General features: G+C 38.6%; 1 protein-coding gene across 1 annotated transcript in view; it reads left to right on the top strand.

The window, feature by feature from the left end:
• The window catches only part of VTI1B (vesicle transport through interaction with t-SNAREs 1B), a 30,335-nt gene that overhangs the window by 3,160 nt on the left and 8,354 nt on the right, over window positions 1-18,821 (top strand). The window contains exon 2 of the mRNA XM_058739433.1: window positions 18,642-18,700. Within this exon, the coding sequence (XP_058595416.1) occupies window positions 18,642-18,700 (59 nt within the window). The remainder of the gene's footprint in view (window positions 1-18,641; window positions 18,701-18,821) is intronic.

The following is an 18,821-nucleotide window of genomic DNA, read 5'->3' as shown; positions in this document are numbered from 1 at the left end:
TGGGGTGCCTAGGTGGCTCAGTTGGTTAAGCTCAGGTCATGATCTCACAGTTCATGGGTTTGAGCATAGTACTGTGCTGAGAGCTTGGAGCCTGGAGCCTACTTCGGCTCCTCCCGTGCTCGCTCCCATGCGCGCGTTCTCTCTCTCTCTTTCTTTGTCTCTCTCTCAAATAAAAATAAACATTAAAGAAAAAGAAATAACATTAATGAAGAAGATCTGTGAATTGGGAAGCAGTATACTATAATATTTAACAGCAAGGATTCTAGAGCCAGACTGCCTGGGCTCACATCCTGGATCCATCTCTTAGTAGCTGTGTGACCTTGGACAACTTACTTCAACCTAACTAGTTTCTCCCTGCAAAATGGGGTAAATCGTCGTATTTACTTCATAAGGGTCTTGTTAGATTAAATTAGTTAATATATGTAAAGCCCATAGAATGAATATTGCCTGGCATGAGCCATTCACTATTGTTACTATTATATAGGAAATGGGAGTTTTATTTAAATAAAACATAAGAATCCCAGCTCTGTATGCAACTATTGTCTTGCCCTACTTTCTCTTTTTTCCCAGAGCACTTATCATCTTCTTTTTTTTAAATTTTTTTTAATGTTTATTTATTTTAGAGAGAGGGAGGGAGGGAGGGAGGGAGGGAGTGGGGGAGGGGCAGAGAGAAAGGGAGACAAAGAATCCGAAGCAGGCTCCAGGTTCTGAGCTGTCAGCACAGAGCCCGACACGGGGCTCAAACTTACGAACTATGAGATGATGACTCGAGGCGAGGTCGAATGCTCAACCGACTGAGCCACCCAGGTGCTCCAGCACTTATCTTCTAATGTACTAGACACTTTATGTATTTCTGATGTTTATAGTATAGTATTTGTCTTCCTTTCACTAGAACAGTGGTTTTCATAGTTTGGTCCCTGAACTGCCAGTGTCAGCATCATCTGGGAGTTTATTAGAAATGCAAATTATTGGGCTCTACCCAAGATTTATGGAATTATTAACTGTCTTAACAGCCTGTTTTAACAGCCATCCAGGGGATTTCTGATGCATGTCAAGTTTAAAAGCACCTGAGCCAAAAATAAGTTCTATATTTTCTCCACATCTTTGTCAGTGGGTGTTATTTCTTGTCTTTTGATTATAGCCTTTCCAACAGGTGTGAGGTAATATCTCATGGTGATTTGCTTTGCATTTCCCTGATTAGTGATGTTGAGTACCTTTTCATATACCTGTTGGCCATCTGTGTGTCTTCTTTGGAAAAATGCCTGTCCAGATCTTTTGCCCATTTTTTTTTTATCAGATTGTTTGGGGTTTTTGCTCCTGAGTTGTATGAGTTCTTTATCTATTTTGGGTATTAATCCCTTATCAGGTACATGATTTGCAAATATTTTCTCCCATTTGGTAAATTGCCTTTTCATTTTGTTGATGGTTTTCTCTGCTGTGTAAAAACTTTTTAGTTTGATGTAGTCCCATTTGTTTATTTTTACGTTTGTTACCTTTACTTTTGGTATCAAATCCAAAAACTCATCACCAATACTGATGTCAGGAACTCTGTGTTTTTTTCTAGGAGTTTTATGGTTTCAGGTCTTACATTCAAGTCTTTGATCCATTTTGAATTAATTTTTGTATATGGTGTAAGATACTGGTTAATTTCCATTCTCTTGCATTTTTCTGTCAAGTTTTCCCAAAACCATTTATTGAAGAGATCATCATTTCCTATGAGGTAATGGAAGAGTGTGTGTGTGTGTGTGTGTGTGTGTGTATCTCCTCCTGGTTCCTGACACACAGCTCCCAAAATCCTTGTAATTCCCTAAGTGATAAGAACACTAGGAGCATCTTTTGTTCTAATGAGGTGACTCTGGGTGGGCTCCTGGGTGGGGACTGGTCACCAGAAAGACCAACCTGTGATTAGAAGCTTGGATTTTCAGCCCTATCTTTTGTCCTCCAGAGAGGAAAGAAGAGCTGAAAATGGAAGTTAATAATTGATCATGCCCGTATGAAGTAGCCTCCATAAAATCCCAATAGTATATGAGGTTTAGAGAGCTTCCAGGAGGGTGAAAATATCCATACCTGGAGTGTGATGCACCCCAGCTCCACAGGGACAGAAGCTCCTGTGTTCAGGACTCCCCCAGACCTCACCCTGTGTATCTCTTCATCTGGCTCTTCACCTGTATTCTTTATCATAATCCTTAATAAATTGGTAAATGTAAGTAAGCGTTTCCCTGAATTCTGTGAGCCACTCTAACAAGTTAATTGAACCTGAGGAGGGGTCATAAGAACCTTCAATTTGTAGCCAAATTGGACAGAAGTTGTGGCTAACCTGAGGACCTGTTACTTGTGATTGACTTTTAAAGGGGGGAGGGGTGGTCTTGTGAGACTGAGCTCTTAATCTGTGGAATCTGATGCTGTCTCCATGTAGATAGTGTCAGAGTTGAGTTGAACTGTGAACATCCAGCTGGTATTGCAGAGAAACGTTTGGTGTGGAGAAAAACCTCCACAAGTTTGGTTGACCAGAAGTGTTCTGTCTGAGTAGTAAAGGAGATACACAAGAAACACAGGAGGGACTGAGTTTTTCTCTATACAGGAAAGACATAGAAGGGGGAAGGACTTGGTTTTCTAATGTAGTTCCCATTGTATATTCTTGACTCTTATTGTAAGTTAATTGACCATGTATGTGTATATTTATTTCTGGGCTCTCTATTCTGTTCCACTAATTTTTGCATTTTTTTTTAATGCTAGTACCATACTGTAGCTTTGTAATATCAGGAGTCATGATACTTCCAACTTTGTTCTAATTGGGATCTTTTTTGGTTCCATACAAATTTTTGGATTGATTGTTTTATTTCTGTGAAAATTGCCACTGGAATTTTGATAAGGATTGCAGAGTCTGTAGATTGCTTTGGGTATTATGGATCTTTTAACAGTACTAATTTTTCCAATCCATGTGCATGGAATATCTTTTCATTTATTTGTGTCTTCAGTTTCTTTCATCAGTGTTTTGTGTTTTTAGTGTACATATCTTTAACCTCCTTGGTTAGGCTTAGTGTTTTATTCTTTTTGTTGCAATTGTAAATGGCATTACTTTCTTAATTTCTCCTGATAGTTCATTGTTAGTATTTAGAAATACAATAGGTTTTTGTATATTGATTTTGTATACTGCAACTTACTGAATTTATTTATTAAATCTAACAGTTTTTTCAGTGGAGTCTGTAGGGTTTTCTGTGTATAATATGCCATCTGCAAATAGTGACAGAATTTACTTCTTCCTTTCCAATTTTGAATGCCTTTCATTTCTTTTTCATGCCTAATTGCTCTGGCTTCCAATACTGTGTTGTATAAAAATGGCGAGAGTAGGCATCCTTATTCGTGATCTTAGAGGAAAAGATTTGAGCTTTCCACCAGTGAGTATAATGTTAGCCGTGGGCTTGTCACATATGACCTTTACTTTGTTGAAGTATGTTCTCTCTAGATATATCCAGTTTGTTGAGATTTTATATCATAAATGGATGTTGAATTTTGTCAGATACTTTTTCTGCATCTCTTGAGCTGATCATATGATTTTTGCCCTTCATTTTGTTAATGTGGTATATCATGTTGATTTGTAGATACATTCTTGCATCCCTGGAGTAAATCCCACTTGATCAAGGTGTATGATCCTTTAACGTGTCGTTGAATTCAGTTTGCTAATAACTTTGTTGAGGATTTTTGCATCTATGTTCATCAGGGATATTGTTTTTTTGTTGTTTTGAGAGAGGGCACAAGTGAGTGAGGGGCAGAGAGAGAGAGAGAATCCCTTGAGGGACAGAGAGAGAGAGAGAGAGAGAGAGAAGGAAAGAGAGAGAGAAGCAGGACTTACCTGAAGTGGGGCTGAAGCTTACCCGATGTGGGACTCGAACTCATAACCTGAGTCAAAATCAGATGCTTAACGACTGAGCCACCCAGGCACCCAGAGATATTCTTAATTTTCTTTCTTGTGGTGCCTTTGTCTGGTTTTGGTATCATTGTAATGCTGGCCTCATAAAAGTTTGGAGGTGTTCCTTCTTCTATTATAAGCTCTATATTTTGTCTGTTTTGTTTATTATGTATCCTAAGCACCTAGAACAGTGCCTTGTATATACTAGGTGCTCCACAACTATTTGTTGAATGATTGTAGAAGTACTGTGAATTGTGGAGAAACTTACAATAATATATGGTTGCCTATTAAAACTGGGTGTAACTTTTTTTTTATTCTACCACATTTTCCACATTTTCATCACTTGTAAAATGGATATCTATACCTATTAAAACAAAGGATGGGATAACAGACAAAATATGTCCCTTTTTAGGAAGATTGTATGGCAGTGATAATCTGTTAGCATATGTGATAATTATTAATCCATTTTATATAATATTAAGTATGTACATAATTTTTAATGCATATTGTTTAATATATAATTACTTAATAATATTAAGTATGCCATAATGTCTAGTCTTAGTTTGTAGCATCTGAAGAGGTCTCTCCAAATACCTCAGAATGCTGTAAATTATTATTAGATAATACTCTGCCTGTAGTCATGTTCTAGTTTGGGTTTTGTAGCACCTGAAGGCAGCTCCAAGTGTATTAATGAGTGTTATAGAATTATTGAAAAGTTTCCATTTTAACTCACTCAAATTTCAGCGTGTGTCTTTGAGACCTCATTATTCTGGAAACCAGCAAAAATAGTCACTATAAAGAGACTATAGAATCATATGCAACTGGTTGGTAAACAATTAACTTATTGACTGCAGAATTTTAATTTTTCTAACACTCTTCATATTCTTTGGTGAATTTTGTTTTTACTCTTAGTTCTTTCTACCTAAGGATTTAATTTTAAAAACAATGGTAGTGGGGCACCTGGGTGACTCAGTCCATAAAGCATCTGACTCTTGATTTTGGTTTGGGTCATGATCTCATAGTTTATGAGTTCAAGCCCCACATAGGGCTCTGTGCTGACAGTGCAGAGCCTGCTTGGGACTGTCTGTCTGTCTGTCTGTCTCTCTCTTTCTCTCTCTCTCCCCCCCTCCCCCTCCCCCTCCCCCTCCCCCTCTCCCTCTCCCTCTCCCTCTCCCTCTCCCTCTCCCTCTCCCTCTCCCTCTCCCTGCCTCTTTCTCTGTCCTTCCCATGCACACATGCACATGCTCTTTCTCTCAAAATAAACTTCAAAAAATGGTAGTTGCTATTTATGAAACTCTCAATATGCCGAGCATTTGCTAAGTGCTTATTATGTGTATTATCTCTTTTAACCCTTTCAGACAACCTTATGAGGTCAGTACTGTTATATTTCTTATTTTCAGATAAGGAAACAGGCTTAGAGGGATCTAACACAGGCATATCTTGTTTTATTGCACTTTATTGCACTTCACTTTATTGTGCTTTTCAAATACTGCATTTTTTTACAAATTGAAGATTTGTGGCATCCCACAATTTGTGTTGAACAAATTTATTAACACCATTTTCCAACAACATTTGCTCAACTTAATGTCTGTCACATTCTCATGAAACTTCAGACTGAAATTAGGGCAGTTAATAACCGTATAATCGCCTTTTAGTGTTCAAGTGAAAGGAAGAGTTGCATGTCTCTCACTTTAAATCAGAAGCTTCAAATGATTAAGCTTAGCGAGAAAGATATGTCAAAAGCTGAGATAGGCCAAAACCTAGGCCTCTTGACCAAAGAGTTAGCCAAATCGTGAATGTAATGGAAAAGGTTTTGAAGGAAGTTAAATGTGCTGTTCCAGTGAACAGAAGAATGATAAACAAGCAAAACAGCCTTATTCTTGATACGGAGAAGGTTTTAGTGGCCTGGATAGAAGATTAAACTAGCCACAATGTTTATTTATTTATTTATTTTAATGTTTATTTATTTTTGAGAGACAAGGAGACAGAATGCGAGTGGGTTAGGGGCAGAGAGAGAGGGAGACACAGAACCCAAAGCAGGATCCAGGCTCCGAGCTGTCAGCACAGAGCCCAATGCAGGGCTTGAACCCACAAGCCGTGAGATCGTGACCTGAGCCGAAGTTGGATGCTCAACTGACTGAGCCACCCAGGCACCCCATAAACTAGCCACAATGTTATCTTAAGCCAAAGCCTAATCCAGAGTAAGGCCCTAACTCTTCAATTCAAAGCTGGGAGAGATGAGGAAGCTGCTTCAGAAGAAAAGTTTGAAGCTAGCAGAGGTTGGTTCATGAGGTTTAAGGAAAGAAGCCATCTTCCTAACATAAAAGTGCAAGGTGAAGGAATCCCCAAGTGCTGATGGAAAAGCTGCAGCAGGTTATCCAGAAGATGTAGCAAAGATAAGTAACGAAGGAGACTGCACTAAACAGCAGATTTTTGATGTAGACGAAACAGCCATCTAGGATTTTCTTAACTAGAGAGAAGTCAATGCCTGGCTTCAAAGCCTCAAAGCACAGGCTGACTCTCTTATTAGGAGCTAATGCAGCTTGTGACTTTGCGTTGAAGCCAGTGCTCCTAGACCATTCCAATAATCCTGGGGCCCTTAAGAATTATGCTAAATCTACTCTGCTTATGCTCTATAAATGGACCAACAAAGCCTAGGTAACAGTACATCTGTTTACAGCATGGTTTATTGAATATTTTAAGCCCACTGTTGAGACCTACTGCTCCAAAAAAAGGAATCCTCTCAAAATACTACTGCTCATTGAAGGTGTATGTGGTCAGCCAGGTGCTCTCTCATGGAGATGTACAATAAGTTTCATGCCTGCTAACACAACATCTATTCTGCAGTCCATGGATCAAGGAGTAATTTTGACTTTTAAGTCTTATTATTTAAGAAATACATTCCAAAAAAAAAAAAAGAAAGAAAGAAAAGAAATACATTCCATAAGGCTCTAGCTGCCAAAAGTAATGATTCCTGTGACAGTTCTGGGTATAGTAAATTGAAAACCTTCTGGAAAGGTTTCACCATTCTGGATGCCATTAAAAACATTGATAATTCAAGGAAGAGGTCAAAATAATGACTTTAATGGGAGTTTTGAAGAAATTGATTCCAGCCCTCATGGATGACTTTGAGGGCTTCAGGACTTCAGTGGAGGAAATCACTGCAGATGTAGTAGAAATAGCAAGAGAACTAGAATTAAAAGTGGAGCCTGAAGATGTGACTGAATTGTTGTAATCTCAGGATAAAAACTTTAACTGATGAGGAGTTGCTTCTTATGGATGAACAAAGAAAGTGGTTTCTTGAGATGGAAGCTACTGCTGGTGAGGATGCTGTGAAGATTGTTGAAATGACAACAAAGGATTTAGAATATTACATAAACTTAGTTGATAAAGCAGTTCAGGATTTGAGAGGATTGACTTCAGTTTTTAAATAAATTCTGAATAAAATGCTATCAAACAGTTTTCATGCTACAGAGAAATTGTTCATGAAAGGAAAATTCCATCAATGCAGCAAACTTCATTGTTGGGTTATGTTAAGAAATTGCCACAGCCACCGTAACCTTCAGCAACCACCACCCTGATCAGTCAGCAGCTATCAACATCAAGGCGAGACCCTCTACCAGCAAAAAGATTATGACTCACTCAACTTCAGATGATAGTTAGCATTTTTCACAGTAAAACATTTACTTTCAGTAAAGTATTTTTAAATTGTGTACACTTTTTAGACATAATGCTATCATACACTTTAATAGACTACAGTATAATGTGAGCATAACTTTTGTATGCACAGAGAAACCAAAAATTCATTTGACTTGCTTTATTGCATTCTTCATTGTGGTCGTCTGGAACCAAACCTGCAATATCTCCAAGGCATGCCTGTACTTTTACCTCCTATATGATGTGAGATCAGATAAACTATCATAGGCTACAAATAGAGGGTGTAGTTCCTAGAAATGCCACGGTGGGGCACCAAAAGCAAATTCGCCACCTGATCCTGGTGAAACAAGTTATTTCCACAGCTTTAATGGGTCAAGGTAGTCTTTCTTGGGTTGGTAAATCAAACCACCTATAAGGAAGACAGGCTGTCGCCTTAGTTGAACATTGAGGTACACTTTCTTTAGTCTTTCAGAGCTGGCTCTTTTGTGGTATGTCATCCACCCAGTTTACCAGTCACTTACATGTGACTGGTTTGGGAAGGCATGTGGGGTGGGAGATATTGTTTGGAATGGCTCACTCTTGGTTTTGGTGCCCATTTTACCTAGTATTCAGTCCTGCAATTTTGTAGTTAATTGTAGTGTTAACTCTAATTCCCTAAAAAATTAAGTCTCAACAAGTTTTACCTGTTGCTGAAGTCTATACCCAGGGAACATAAAAATGCCCCTCAGTGCTATAATGTGCAAAAGCCTTGGATTGGGAGTCAGGAGACTTGCATTCTAGAACTAGTGTTGCCACACATTTGCTCCTCTTATGACCTTGGGGAAGGCAGTTTCTGCAGGCTCTAGTTTCCTCAACTGTAAAATGAGAAGGTTAGACTAGATGATCTCTGAGGTCCATTTACACTCTAACATTCATTGGTTTCACAATTCTGAGACTAAAGCATACAGAAGCACCTACTGATACCTCTCAGTTGGGTTCAGCCTCTTTTGAACCTTTAAATATCTCCCTCCTTGGCTTCATCATCAGAAGGGAGAATTTCAAAGGGTTTTTTTTTTTTTTTAACCTTAGGATTCCATAAAGGATCTCACAATGTGAAAGTCTTAAAATTGTTTTCAAAAAGAGCGTATTTCTTTTAAAAGTATATAAGCTGTAGAGAACTCCTAGGAGAAAGTATGTCATGATTTTAGGTAAAGAGTGGGAGTATCCCAATTCCAAAAAGACTGAGCATAACAGAATCATGAAGAGAAAGAAGTTAGTGAAAGGATCAGTATTCTGTGAGCTACCTCTTTGCCTCCTACTCTTATTTATGTAACCACTTTCTTTGAATCATTCTAGAGTTTGCCTCTTAAAAATGCAGATTTTCAGGGGGCCTGGGTGGCTCAGTTGGTTAAGCGTCTGACTTCAGCTCAGGTCATGATCTCATGGTTCACTGGTTCAAGCCCTGCATCTGGCTCTGTGCTGACTTCAGCTCAGAGCCTGAGGTCTGCTTTAGATTCAGTGTCTCTGTCTCTCCGCCCTTCCCCCACTCATGCTCTCTCGCTCTCTCTCTCTCTCTCTCTCTCTCTCTCTCAAAAATAAATAAACATTAAAAATTTTTTTTAAAGATGCAGATTTTCATATCTTTAATAAAGGAGGAAACTTTATGACTAACAGTTGTAGAAAAATCAGAGCTAGGAAGGGGGAATGCACTTATATGTGGAATATTTCTTCATACTGTGTGCCTTGGATCAGAAGTGAGTGTGCTCAAGTTTGGAGATGTGCGTATTCAGAGGAGTGGTGACACTAAGCAACAGCTTATTACAAAGTAATATGATATTTCTCCATGGAAGTAGCCATTCTTGATTGCAGATAATATTTCACTGCTGGTGGCTGAAAACATAGCCTATTCAGGGATAGTGACAGCTGCTTTTGTGCTTACTTCATTTACATCGTGGATGGTCAAGGTGCAGACCATTTGCCATGGCTGAACTTCTTACTATTTAAAAGGCGAAAGATTTATTCGATCTGAAGAGAAACCAGAGTATGAACTTCTTACTATTTAAAACAGCAACAAAGCCTCATTTGTGAGTGGTGTAGAGTCAGAAATGGTTCACCTGGAGTATCTTGTATATATTAAGGGAATGTCACTTAACGTAAAGGAGGCATAGTAAAAGGTGCATTGTCATTTACTCTTGTAGGTAGTAGTAACATCTAAGGAGCACACTACTAGGTTTAAAGTTCTAGAAGCTATGGGGCTTAAAAAGAAAAAGTAAATTTCCCTGTTCTGGAGGAACTGGATTTCCAATTGAGAATATAGAATGTACACATCCAGAATGGTTTATGATCACTTAAAAAGCAGCAGACGACTGACATGCTAGATGCTATTGTGATTAACAAAATGTAAATCCATATAAGGCATTACTGTGGCATTATATTTTACATGGGATTGGGTTCGAATGTGAAGGCTTAGGATGAAAACCAGAGTAAAGAAAATTACGCCAGAATATCTGAGGATAGCATATTGAATACCCACATGCCATCCCTCCATAAGCCCAACTCAGCTGTTTTCTTTGGCATTGGAAAAAATTGTCCTTCCTTCAATCGATGAAGTGCTGGCTTGTATTTAGGAGTCACAGTGAATGAAAAATAATATAACTTTAAAAGACCATGTCCCCATACACATGCTGCAACATGAATGAACTTTGAGGACCTTATGGTAAGTGAAATAAGCTGGGCACAAAAGGACAAATATTTTATGATTCCTTTTGTAGGAGATACCTAGCCTAGTCAAATTCATAGATACAGAAGCAAAATGGTGGTTACCAGAGTCTGAAGGGATAGGAGGTGGAGAATTAGTGTTCATTGGGTATGAGTTTCAGTTTGGGGTAGTGGAAAGGTTCTGGAGATGGGGTAGTGGTGATGATTGCACAACAATGTGAATGTATTACTGCCCCTTAGCTGTATACTTATAAAAGGTCAAGGGGTGACTGGGTGGTTCAGTTGATTAAGTGTCCAACTCTTGATTTTGGCTCAGGTCATGATCTCACAGTTTGCTGCCAGTGCAAAGCCTGCTTGGGATTCTCCCTCTCCTGCTGTCTGCCCCTCCCTGGCTTGTGTGCACATGCTGTCTCTCTCAAAATAAATATTAAGCTAAAAAAAAATTTTTTTTTTAAATGTCAAAATGATAACTTTTATGTGTGGAATAGGTAGATTATGTGTAGATTTTCAGGGAGAACATTCATTTGGACACATTTTCAGAAATTAAGCTGCTCATAAGTAGGGATAATTTTTGCTTGTTACATATGAAGAGATAAGCTACCTACTTGTTTTATAGCTAAGGAAGGAGGTCTGGTCCCAAAGAGATGAATTATTACCCATATTAGATGTTGAGTCAACTCCAAGGAAAGGACCAGAATCTAACTCCTTTTCTTACCAGTGGTTCCCTCTTTCACAAATGTTTTACCGGGTGATATTATGCCGGTCCAAGTACCATTTTTACTGTTACTTAATCATTTTTATATCAACTTATTTCTTATAACATACATTTAATACATAAAGTTATTTTAAAAGGAAATTTTATATTACCATTTAAATAATCTATTTATTTATTTAATGTTTACTTGTTTTTGAGAGAGAGAGACAGAGCATGAATGGGGGAGGGACAGAGAGAGAGAGAGAGACACAAAATCCAGGCTCCACTCTCTGAGCTGTCAGCACAGAGCCCAACATGGGGCTTGAATTCACGAGCCGTGAGATCATGACCTGAGCCGAAGTTGGATACTAAATTGACTGAGCCACCCAGGTGCCTCGAAAATCTTTTTTTTTAGTTTGAAGTATTTGATTGTTTATTTTACGTAAATTTCAATTCTCCAGCTATTAATACTTACCTTAATTTTTTTAAATTTATTTTTATATTGACTTTTTTTTAGGTATAATTAACATACGGTGTTACATTAGTTTCAAGTGTACAATATAACGATTCAACAGTTTAATACATTATTTAGTGCTCATCAAGAGAAGCGTACTTCTTAATCCCCTTTATCTATTTCACCCATCCTCACATCCACTTCCCCTCTGGCAGCCATCAGTTTGTTCTCTGTATTTAAGAATCTTTTTTTTCAGGGCACCTGACTGGCTCAGTTGGTTAAGTGTCTGACTCTTGATTTCAGCTCAGGTCATGAACTTACAGTTGGTGGGATCAAGCCCCACATCAGGCTCTGCGCTGACAGCACAGAGAGGCAGAGAGCCCTCTGCCCTCTCTGCCTTGTGTGCACGCATACATACTCTCTCCCAAACTAAATAAACGTTTAGAAAAAAATAATCTTTTTTTGTTTCTTTTTAATTTTGTTCATTTGTTTTGTTTCTTAAATTGCAAAAAATGAGTGAAATTGTGTGGTGTTTGTCTTTTGTTTTCTGACTTATTTCACTTAACATTATACCCTCTAGATCTATCCATCTTGTTGCAAATGGTAAGATCTCATTTTTTTTTTTATGGACGAATAATAATATTCATTTTATTTTTTTATTTAAAAAAATTTTTTTGAATATTTATTTTTGAGAGAGAGAGAGGGACAGAGCATGAGCGGGGGAGGGGCAGAGAGAGAGGGAGACACAGAATCTGAAGCAGGCTCCAGGCTCCGAGCTGTCAGTGCAGAGCCTGACGTGGGTCTCGAACTCATGAGCCGTGAGATCATGACCTGAGCCCAAGTCAGACGCTCAATCGCCTGAGCCACCCAGGGCCCCAATAATATTCCATTTTATACATACCACACACACACACACGCACGCGCACACACGCACACACCCTCCATATCTTCTTAATGCATTTATCTGTGGATGGACACTTGGGTTGCTTCCATATCTTAGTTTTCGTAAATAATGCTGCAGTAAACATAGAGGTGCATATATTCAAATTAGTGTTTTTGTTTCCTTTGGGTAAATACCCCATAGTGGAATTACTGGATCATATCATATGGTGATTCTATTTTTAATTTTTTGAGGAACCTCCATAGTGTTTTCCTTGGTGTAGCTGCACCAGTTTACATTCCCAACAACAGTTCATGAGTGTTCTTTTTACTCCACATCCTCACCAACGCATGTTATTTCTTGTGTTTTTTTATTTTAGCCATTCTGACAGTGTAAGGTGATCTCTCATTGTGGTTTTGCTTTGCATTTCCCTGCTGGTCAGTGATGTTGACAATCTTTTCATTTGTCTGTTGGGCATTTGTATGTCTTCTTTGGAAAAATGATTGTTCAGGTCCTCTGCCCATTTTTAATTGGATTATTTGGGTTTTTTTGTGTTTAGTTTGGATATTACCCCCTTATTGGATATACTATATCCAAACATCTTTTCCCATTTAGTAGGTTGCCTTTTTGTTTTGTTGATGGTTCACTTCGCTGTGCAAAGCTTTTTATTTTGGTGTAGTCCCAGTAATTTCATTTTGTTTTTGTTTCCCTTGCCTGGAGAAGCATATCTAGAAAAGTATTTATGTGGCTAATGTAAAAGAAATTACTGCTTATGTTTTCTTCTAGGAGTTTTACAGTTCCAAGTTTCACATTTAGGTCTTTAATCCATTATTTTTGTGTATGGTGTAAGGAAATGGTCAGTGTCGTTCTTTTACATATAGCTGTCCAGTTTGTCCAGCACCATTTGTTGAAGAGACTTTTTCCCATTATTTATTCTTGCCTCCTTTGTCTTAGATGAATTGATCAGATAAGTGTGGGTTTATTTCTGTGTTCTCTGTTCTGTTCCATTGATCTATGTGTCTGTTTTTGTGCCAGTATCATACTATTTGATTATAACAGCTTTGTAGTATGTCTTGAAATCTGGGATTGTGATACCGCTAGCTTTGTTCTTTTTCAAGATTGCTTTGGCCATTCAGGGTCTTTAGTGGTTCCATACAGATTTTAATATCATTTGTTCAAGTTCTGTGATAAATGTTGTTGGTGTTTTGATAGGAATTGCATTGAATATATTTTCATTTATTTGCATCATATTCAATTTGTTTTTATTAGTGTTTTATAGTTTCAGAATACAGGTCCTAATCTCATTGGTTAAGTTTAGTCCTATGTGATTTGTTATTTTTGGTGTGATTGTGAATGGGATTGTTTTCTTAATTTCTCTTTCTGCTACTTCATCATTAGTGTATAGAAATGCAACAGATTTCTGTATATTAATTTTGAAATTTTTAAAAAATGTTTTTATTTATTTTTGAGACAGAGACAGAGCATGAGCAGGGGAGGGGCAGAGAGAGAGGGAGACACAGAATTCAAAGCAGGCTCCAGGCTCCGAGCTGTCAGCACAGAGCCCAAAGCGGGGCTCGAACCCACGGACTGCGAGATCACGACCTGAGCTGAAGTCAGGCGCTTAACCGGCTGAGCCACCCAGGCGCCCCGCTGTATATTAATTTTGTAAGTTATGACTTTACTGAATTCACTTATTCTGGTAGTTTTTTGGTGGGGTCTTTGGGGTTTTCTGTATATAGAATCATGTCATCTGAGGGGCACCTGGGTGGCTCAGTTGGTTGAGCATCCGACTCTTGGTTTTGGCTCTGGTCATAATCCCAGGGTTATGGGTCCAAGCCCCGTGTCAGGCTCCATGCTCAGTGTGTAGCCTGTTTAAGATTCTCTCTATTCGGGGCGCCTGGGTGGCTCAGTCGGTTAGGCGTCCGACTTCGGCTCAGGTCATGATCTCACAGTCCGTGAGTTCGAGCCCCGCATCGGGCTCTGGGCTGATGGCTCAGAGTCTGGAGCCTGCTTCCGATTCTGTGTCTCCCTCTCTCTCTGACCCTCCCCCATTCGTGCTCTGTCTCTCTGTGTCTCAAAAATAAATAAAAACATTAAAAAAAAAAAAAAAAAAAGATTCTCTCTATTCCTCTGCCTCTCTCCTCTGCTCGTGTGCACAGTCTCTCTAAAGGAAGAAGAAAAAGAAAATAGGGGTGCCTGGGTGGCTCAGTGGGTTAAGCATCCTACTCTTGTTTTTGGCTCAGTTCATGATCTCCCAGTTCTTGGGAACAAGCCCTGCTTTGGGCTCTGCACTGACAGCACGGAGACTGCTTGGGATTCTTTCTTTCCCTTTTTCTCTCCGTCCCTCCCACATGCACGCACACTCTTTCTTTCACTCTCAAAAATAAAACATTAAAAGAAATTGTGAGAGTGGGCATCTTTGTCTTGTTCCCAATCTTAGAGGAAAAGCTCTCAATTTTTCACCATCGAGTATGATGTTAGCTGTGGGTTTTTCACATATGGCCTTTGTTATGTTGAGGTATGTTCTCTCTAAACCTACTTTGTTGAAAGTGTTGATCATGAATGGATGTTGTACTTAGTCAGATGCTTTTTCTGCATCTACCAAGTTGATCATATGGTTCTTATTCTTTCTCTTATTGATGTGATGTATCACGATTCATTTCCAAATATTGAATCATCCTTGTATCCCTGGAATAAACCCTCTTGATTGTGGTGAATGACTTTTTTAATGTATTGTTGGATTTGGGTTGCTAGTATTTTGTTGAGTATTTTTATATCTATGTTAAAATATGTTAACCTAATATCTATGTTATATCTGGATACTGGCCTATAGTTCTCTTTTTTTGTTGTGTCTTTATCTGGTTTTGATATCAGGTTAATGCTGGCCTCATAGAATGGATTTTGGAAGCTTTCCTTCCTTTTCTATTTTTTTGAATAGTTTGAGAAGAATAGGTATTAACTGTTCTTTAAATGTTAGGTAGAATTCACCTGGGAAGCTATCTGATCTTGGACTTTGTTGAGAATTTATTGATTACAGATTCAGTTCTTTTCTGGTAATCAGTCTGTTCAAATTTTCTACGTCTTCCTGTTTCAGTTTTGGTAATTTATGTTTCTCAGACTTTATCCACTTATTCTAGGTTTTCCAGTTTGTTGGCATATAGGTTTTTTTTTAATTTTTTTTTACGTTTATTTATTTTTGATAGAGACAGAGCACCAGTGGGGAGGGGCAGAGAGAGGAGACACAGAATCTGAAGCAGGCTCTGGGCTCCGAGCTGTCAGCACAGAGCCCGATGCAGGGCTCGAACCCACAAACCATGAGATCATGACCTGAGCCGAAGTCGGATGCTTAACTGACTGAGCCACCCAGGCGCCCCTTTTTTTATTTTTGAGAAAGAGAGAGAGCATGCACACATGTGCATACGAGCAGAGGAGGGGCAGAGAGAGAGGAAAAGAGAGAATCCCAAGCAGGGTCCACGCTCAGAAGTGAGCCTGATGCAGGGCTTGATCCCACAACTGTGTGATCATGACCTGAGCCAAAGTCAAGAGTCAGATGCTCAACCGACTGAGCTACCCAGGTGCCCTAGCATGTAGTTTCTTGTAATATTCTCATAATTGTATTTCTGTGGTGTTGTTATATCTCCTCTCTCATTTGTGATTTTATTTATTTGAGTACTCTTTTTTTCTCTTGATATGTCTGGCTAGAGGTTTATCAGTTTTATTGATTTTTTTTTCAAAGAATGAGCTCCTAGTTTCATTGATCAGTTCTTTTGGTTTTTGTTTCTTTATCATTTATTTCTGCGCTAATCTTTATTATTTCCTTTAGGTTTTGTTTGTTCTTTTTCTAGCTCCTTTAGGTGTAAGGCACTCTGTTGTTTTAGGGGTTTTGCTTTTATTTGCCTGTATTTAATTTATTTCTGTGCTAATCTTTATTGTTTCCTTTCTTCTACTGGCTTTGGGCTTTGTTCTTTTCCTGGCTCCTTTAGGTATAATATTAGGTTATTTCTTTGAGAATTTTCTTGTTTGTTGAGATAGGTCTGTATTGCTGTAAACTTCCCTCTTTGAACAGCTTTTGCTGCATCCCAACAGTTTTAGACTATTGGGTTTCATTTGTTTCCATGTATTTTTTTTTAATCCCAGTGTAATTAACATACAGTGTTATATTAGTTTCAGGTGTACAGTATACTGATTCAGTAATTGTATATATTACTCAGTGCTCATCGTGATGTGTACTATTATAATCTCCTTCATCTATTTTACCTAATCCCCCTCCTGCCTCCCCTCTGGAAATCACCAGTTTGTTCTCTATATTTAGCATCTGTTTTTGTTTCTTTTTTTCTGTTTTGTTTGTTTCTTAAATTCCACATATGAGTGAAATCATATGGTATTTATCTTTCTCTAACTGACTTATTTCACTTAGCATTATACCGTCTAGATCCATCTATGTCATTGCGAAAGGCAAGATTTCATTCGTTGTTTTTTTTTTTTTTAATGTTTATTTTAGAGAGAAGAGAGAGAGCGCGCACGTGTGAGCGGGAGAAGGGGAGGGGCAGAGAGAGAGAAGGAGACACAGAATCTGAAATAGGCTCCGGGCTCTGAGCTGTCAGCACATAGCCCAGTGTGGGGCTTGAACCCACAAACCGCAAGATCATGACCTGAGCTGAAGTTGGACGCTTAACCAACTTAGCCACCCAGGCACCCCTCATTCTTTTTTATGGCTGAGTAACATTTGTGTGTGTGTGTGTGTGTGTGTGTGTGTGTGTGTGTGTGTGTGTGTGTCACATCATCTTATCCATTCATCTGTGGGTGGACACTTGGGATGCTTCCATGTTTCTTGGCTAGTGTAAATAATGCTACAGTAAACATACAGGTGCATAGATCTGTTTGAATTAGTGCTTCTGTTTTCTTTGGGCAAATACCCAGTAGTGGATTTACTGGATTGTAGGGGAGTTCTATTTTTATCTTTTTGAGGAAACTCTGTATGATTTTCTACAGTGGCTGCACCAGTTTGCATTCCCACCAACAGTACATGAGGGTCCCTTTTTCTCTACATCCTTGCCAACACTTGGGGTGTCTCCAAGTATTTTTTGATATCCTCTTTGATTTCTTGGTTGACCCATTCATTGTTCAGTAGCATGTTATTTACCCTCTCTATATATTTACGTTCTTTCCAAATTTATTCTGTGGTTGATTTCTGGTTTTGTACCATTGTGGATGGAAAAGATGCATGATATAATTTTGGTCTTTTTTAAAAATTTATTGAGACTTATTTTGTGGCCTAATAATAATATCCTGGAAAATATTCCATGTACACCTGAAAAGAATGTGTAGTGCACTGGTTTTGTTTTTTTGTTTTTTTGAGAGGGGGTGCAAATGAGTGAAGGGCAGAGAGAGAGGGAGAGAGAGAAGCAGGGCTCACCTGAAGTGGGGCTCAAGTTCACCCAATGCAGGGTTCAAACGGTGAGATCATGACCTGAGCTGAAGTCAGATGCTTAACTGAGTGAGGCACCCAGGTTCCCTTATATTGCACTGTTTTGTGATGGAATGATAGATCTGTTAAGTGGAAAATCTTGGAGACCTATCTAAATGATCTGAAAAATACAATCCAGGCAAAACAATGCTGTTTTAGTTAAATGTTACTGGTTGGAAGCTGAAGCCTATTCTATTTTTGTTAAAAGAGATTAGTAATTTTTAGGTATTAAAGACATACTAGCACTGAAATGACATAATGCAAAGGATTGAAAGAGAATTGCAAAGGGAATGATTTTCTCACTGTGTGAGTCCGTGGTATTTGCATCATTTTACATATCACCGCCAATGGATATGGCTGAGAAATATGTACCATACCATGCAGTCTCCCCAGCAAGCAGAATAAGTGAGTCTTGAATTTGTTTTGCAGAAAAGCAGTGGATGAGGGTTAATACAGAGAAATGTTTCACGGTGGAGGTGAACGTGGGAACAAGAATTTAGAACATCAGTATTGTTAAACATTCTTGTTGATGGTGTGCCTGATCCCTCTTGGGAAAAATAGATTGACAGTAATTAACTTAGACCTATAGTGTTTCATAGTAGAATAATCTTGACCTTTGGGGCCAGATAATTCAGGAGTGTCCCAAGAATGGATATTTTTGTTCCCTGGGCCCTAAATGCCATTCGTAATACCCACTTCCTTCACTCCCCCATCGTTGTGATAACAAGTTCCTGTACATGTCTAAATGCTTTTTAGAGGTGATTAAGTACTGTTACCCCATCAGGAGAGAGGGTTGGGGAGTTTATTGTAAGCAGAGAGAATGACCTCTACAAATATATGGAAGGCAGGACTGAACTCTTGAAACTTGTTTACCTTTTCCAGAAGAGAAGAAAAAACTGATCAGAGATTTTGATGAAAAGCAACAGGAAGCAAATGAAACGGTAAGAACAGGGAGCAAGTCCTTATTTCTTCTACCTGGAGTTAGTCTTTTCCAGAATTATTACCCGACCACAGATTAAATGTTCCTGTGTATTGATCTTGATTTGGATTATTTCTTACTAA

This window comes from Neofelis nebulosa, chromosome 7 (assembly GCF_028018385.1).
Source record: "Neofelis nebulosa isolate mNeoNeb1 chromosome 7, mNeoNeb1.pri, whole genome shotgun sequence".
NCBI classification, from domain to species: domain Eukaryota; kingdom Metazoa; phylum Chordata; class Mammalia; order Carnivora; family Felidae; genus Neofelis; species Neofelis nebulosa.
The sequence above is the reverse complement of the archived record's forward strand: the minus strand, read 5'-3'. Positions and strand labels throughout refer to the sequence as shown.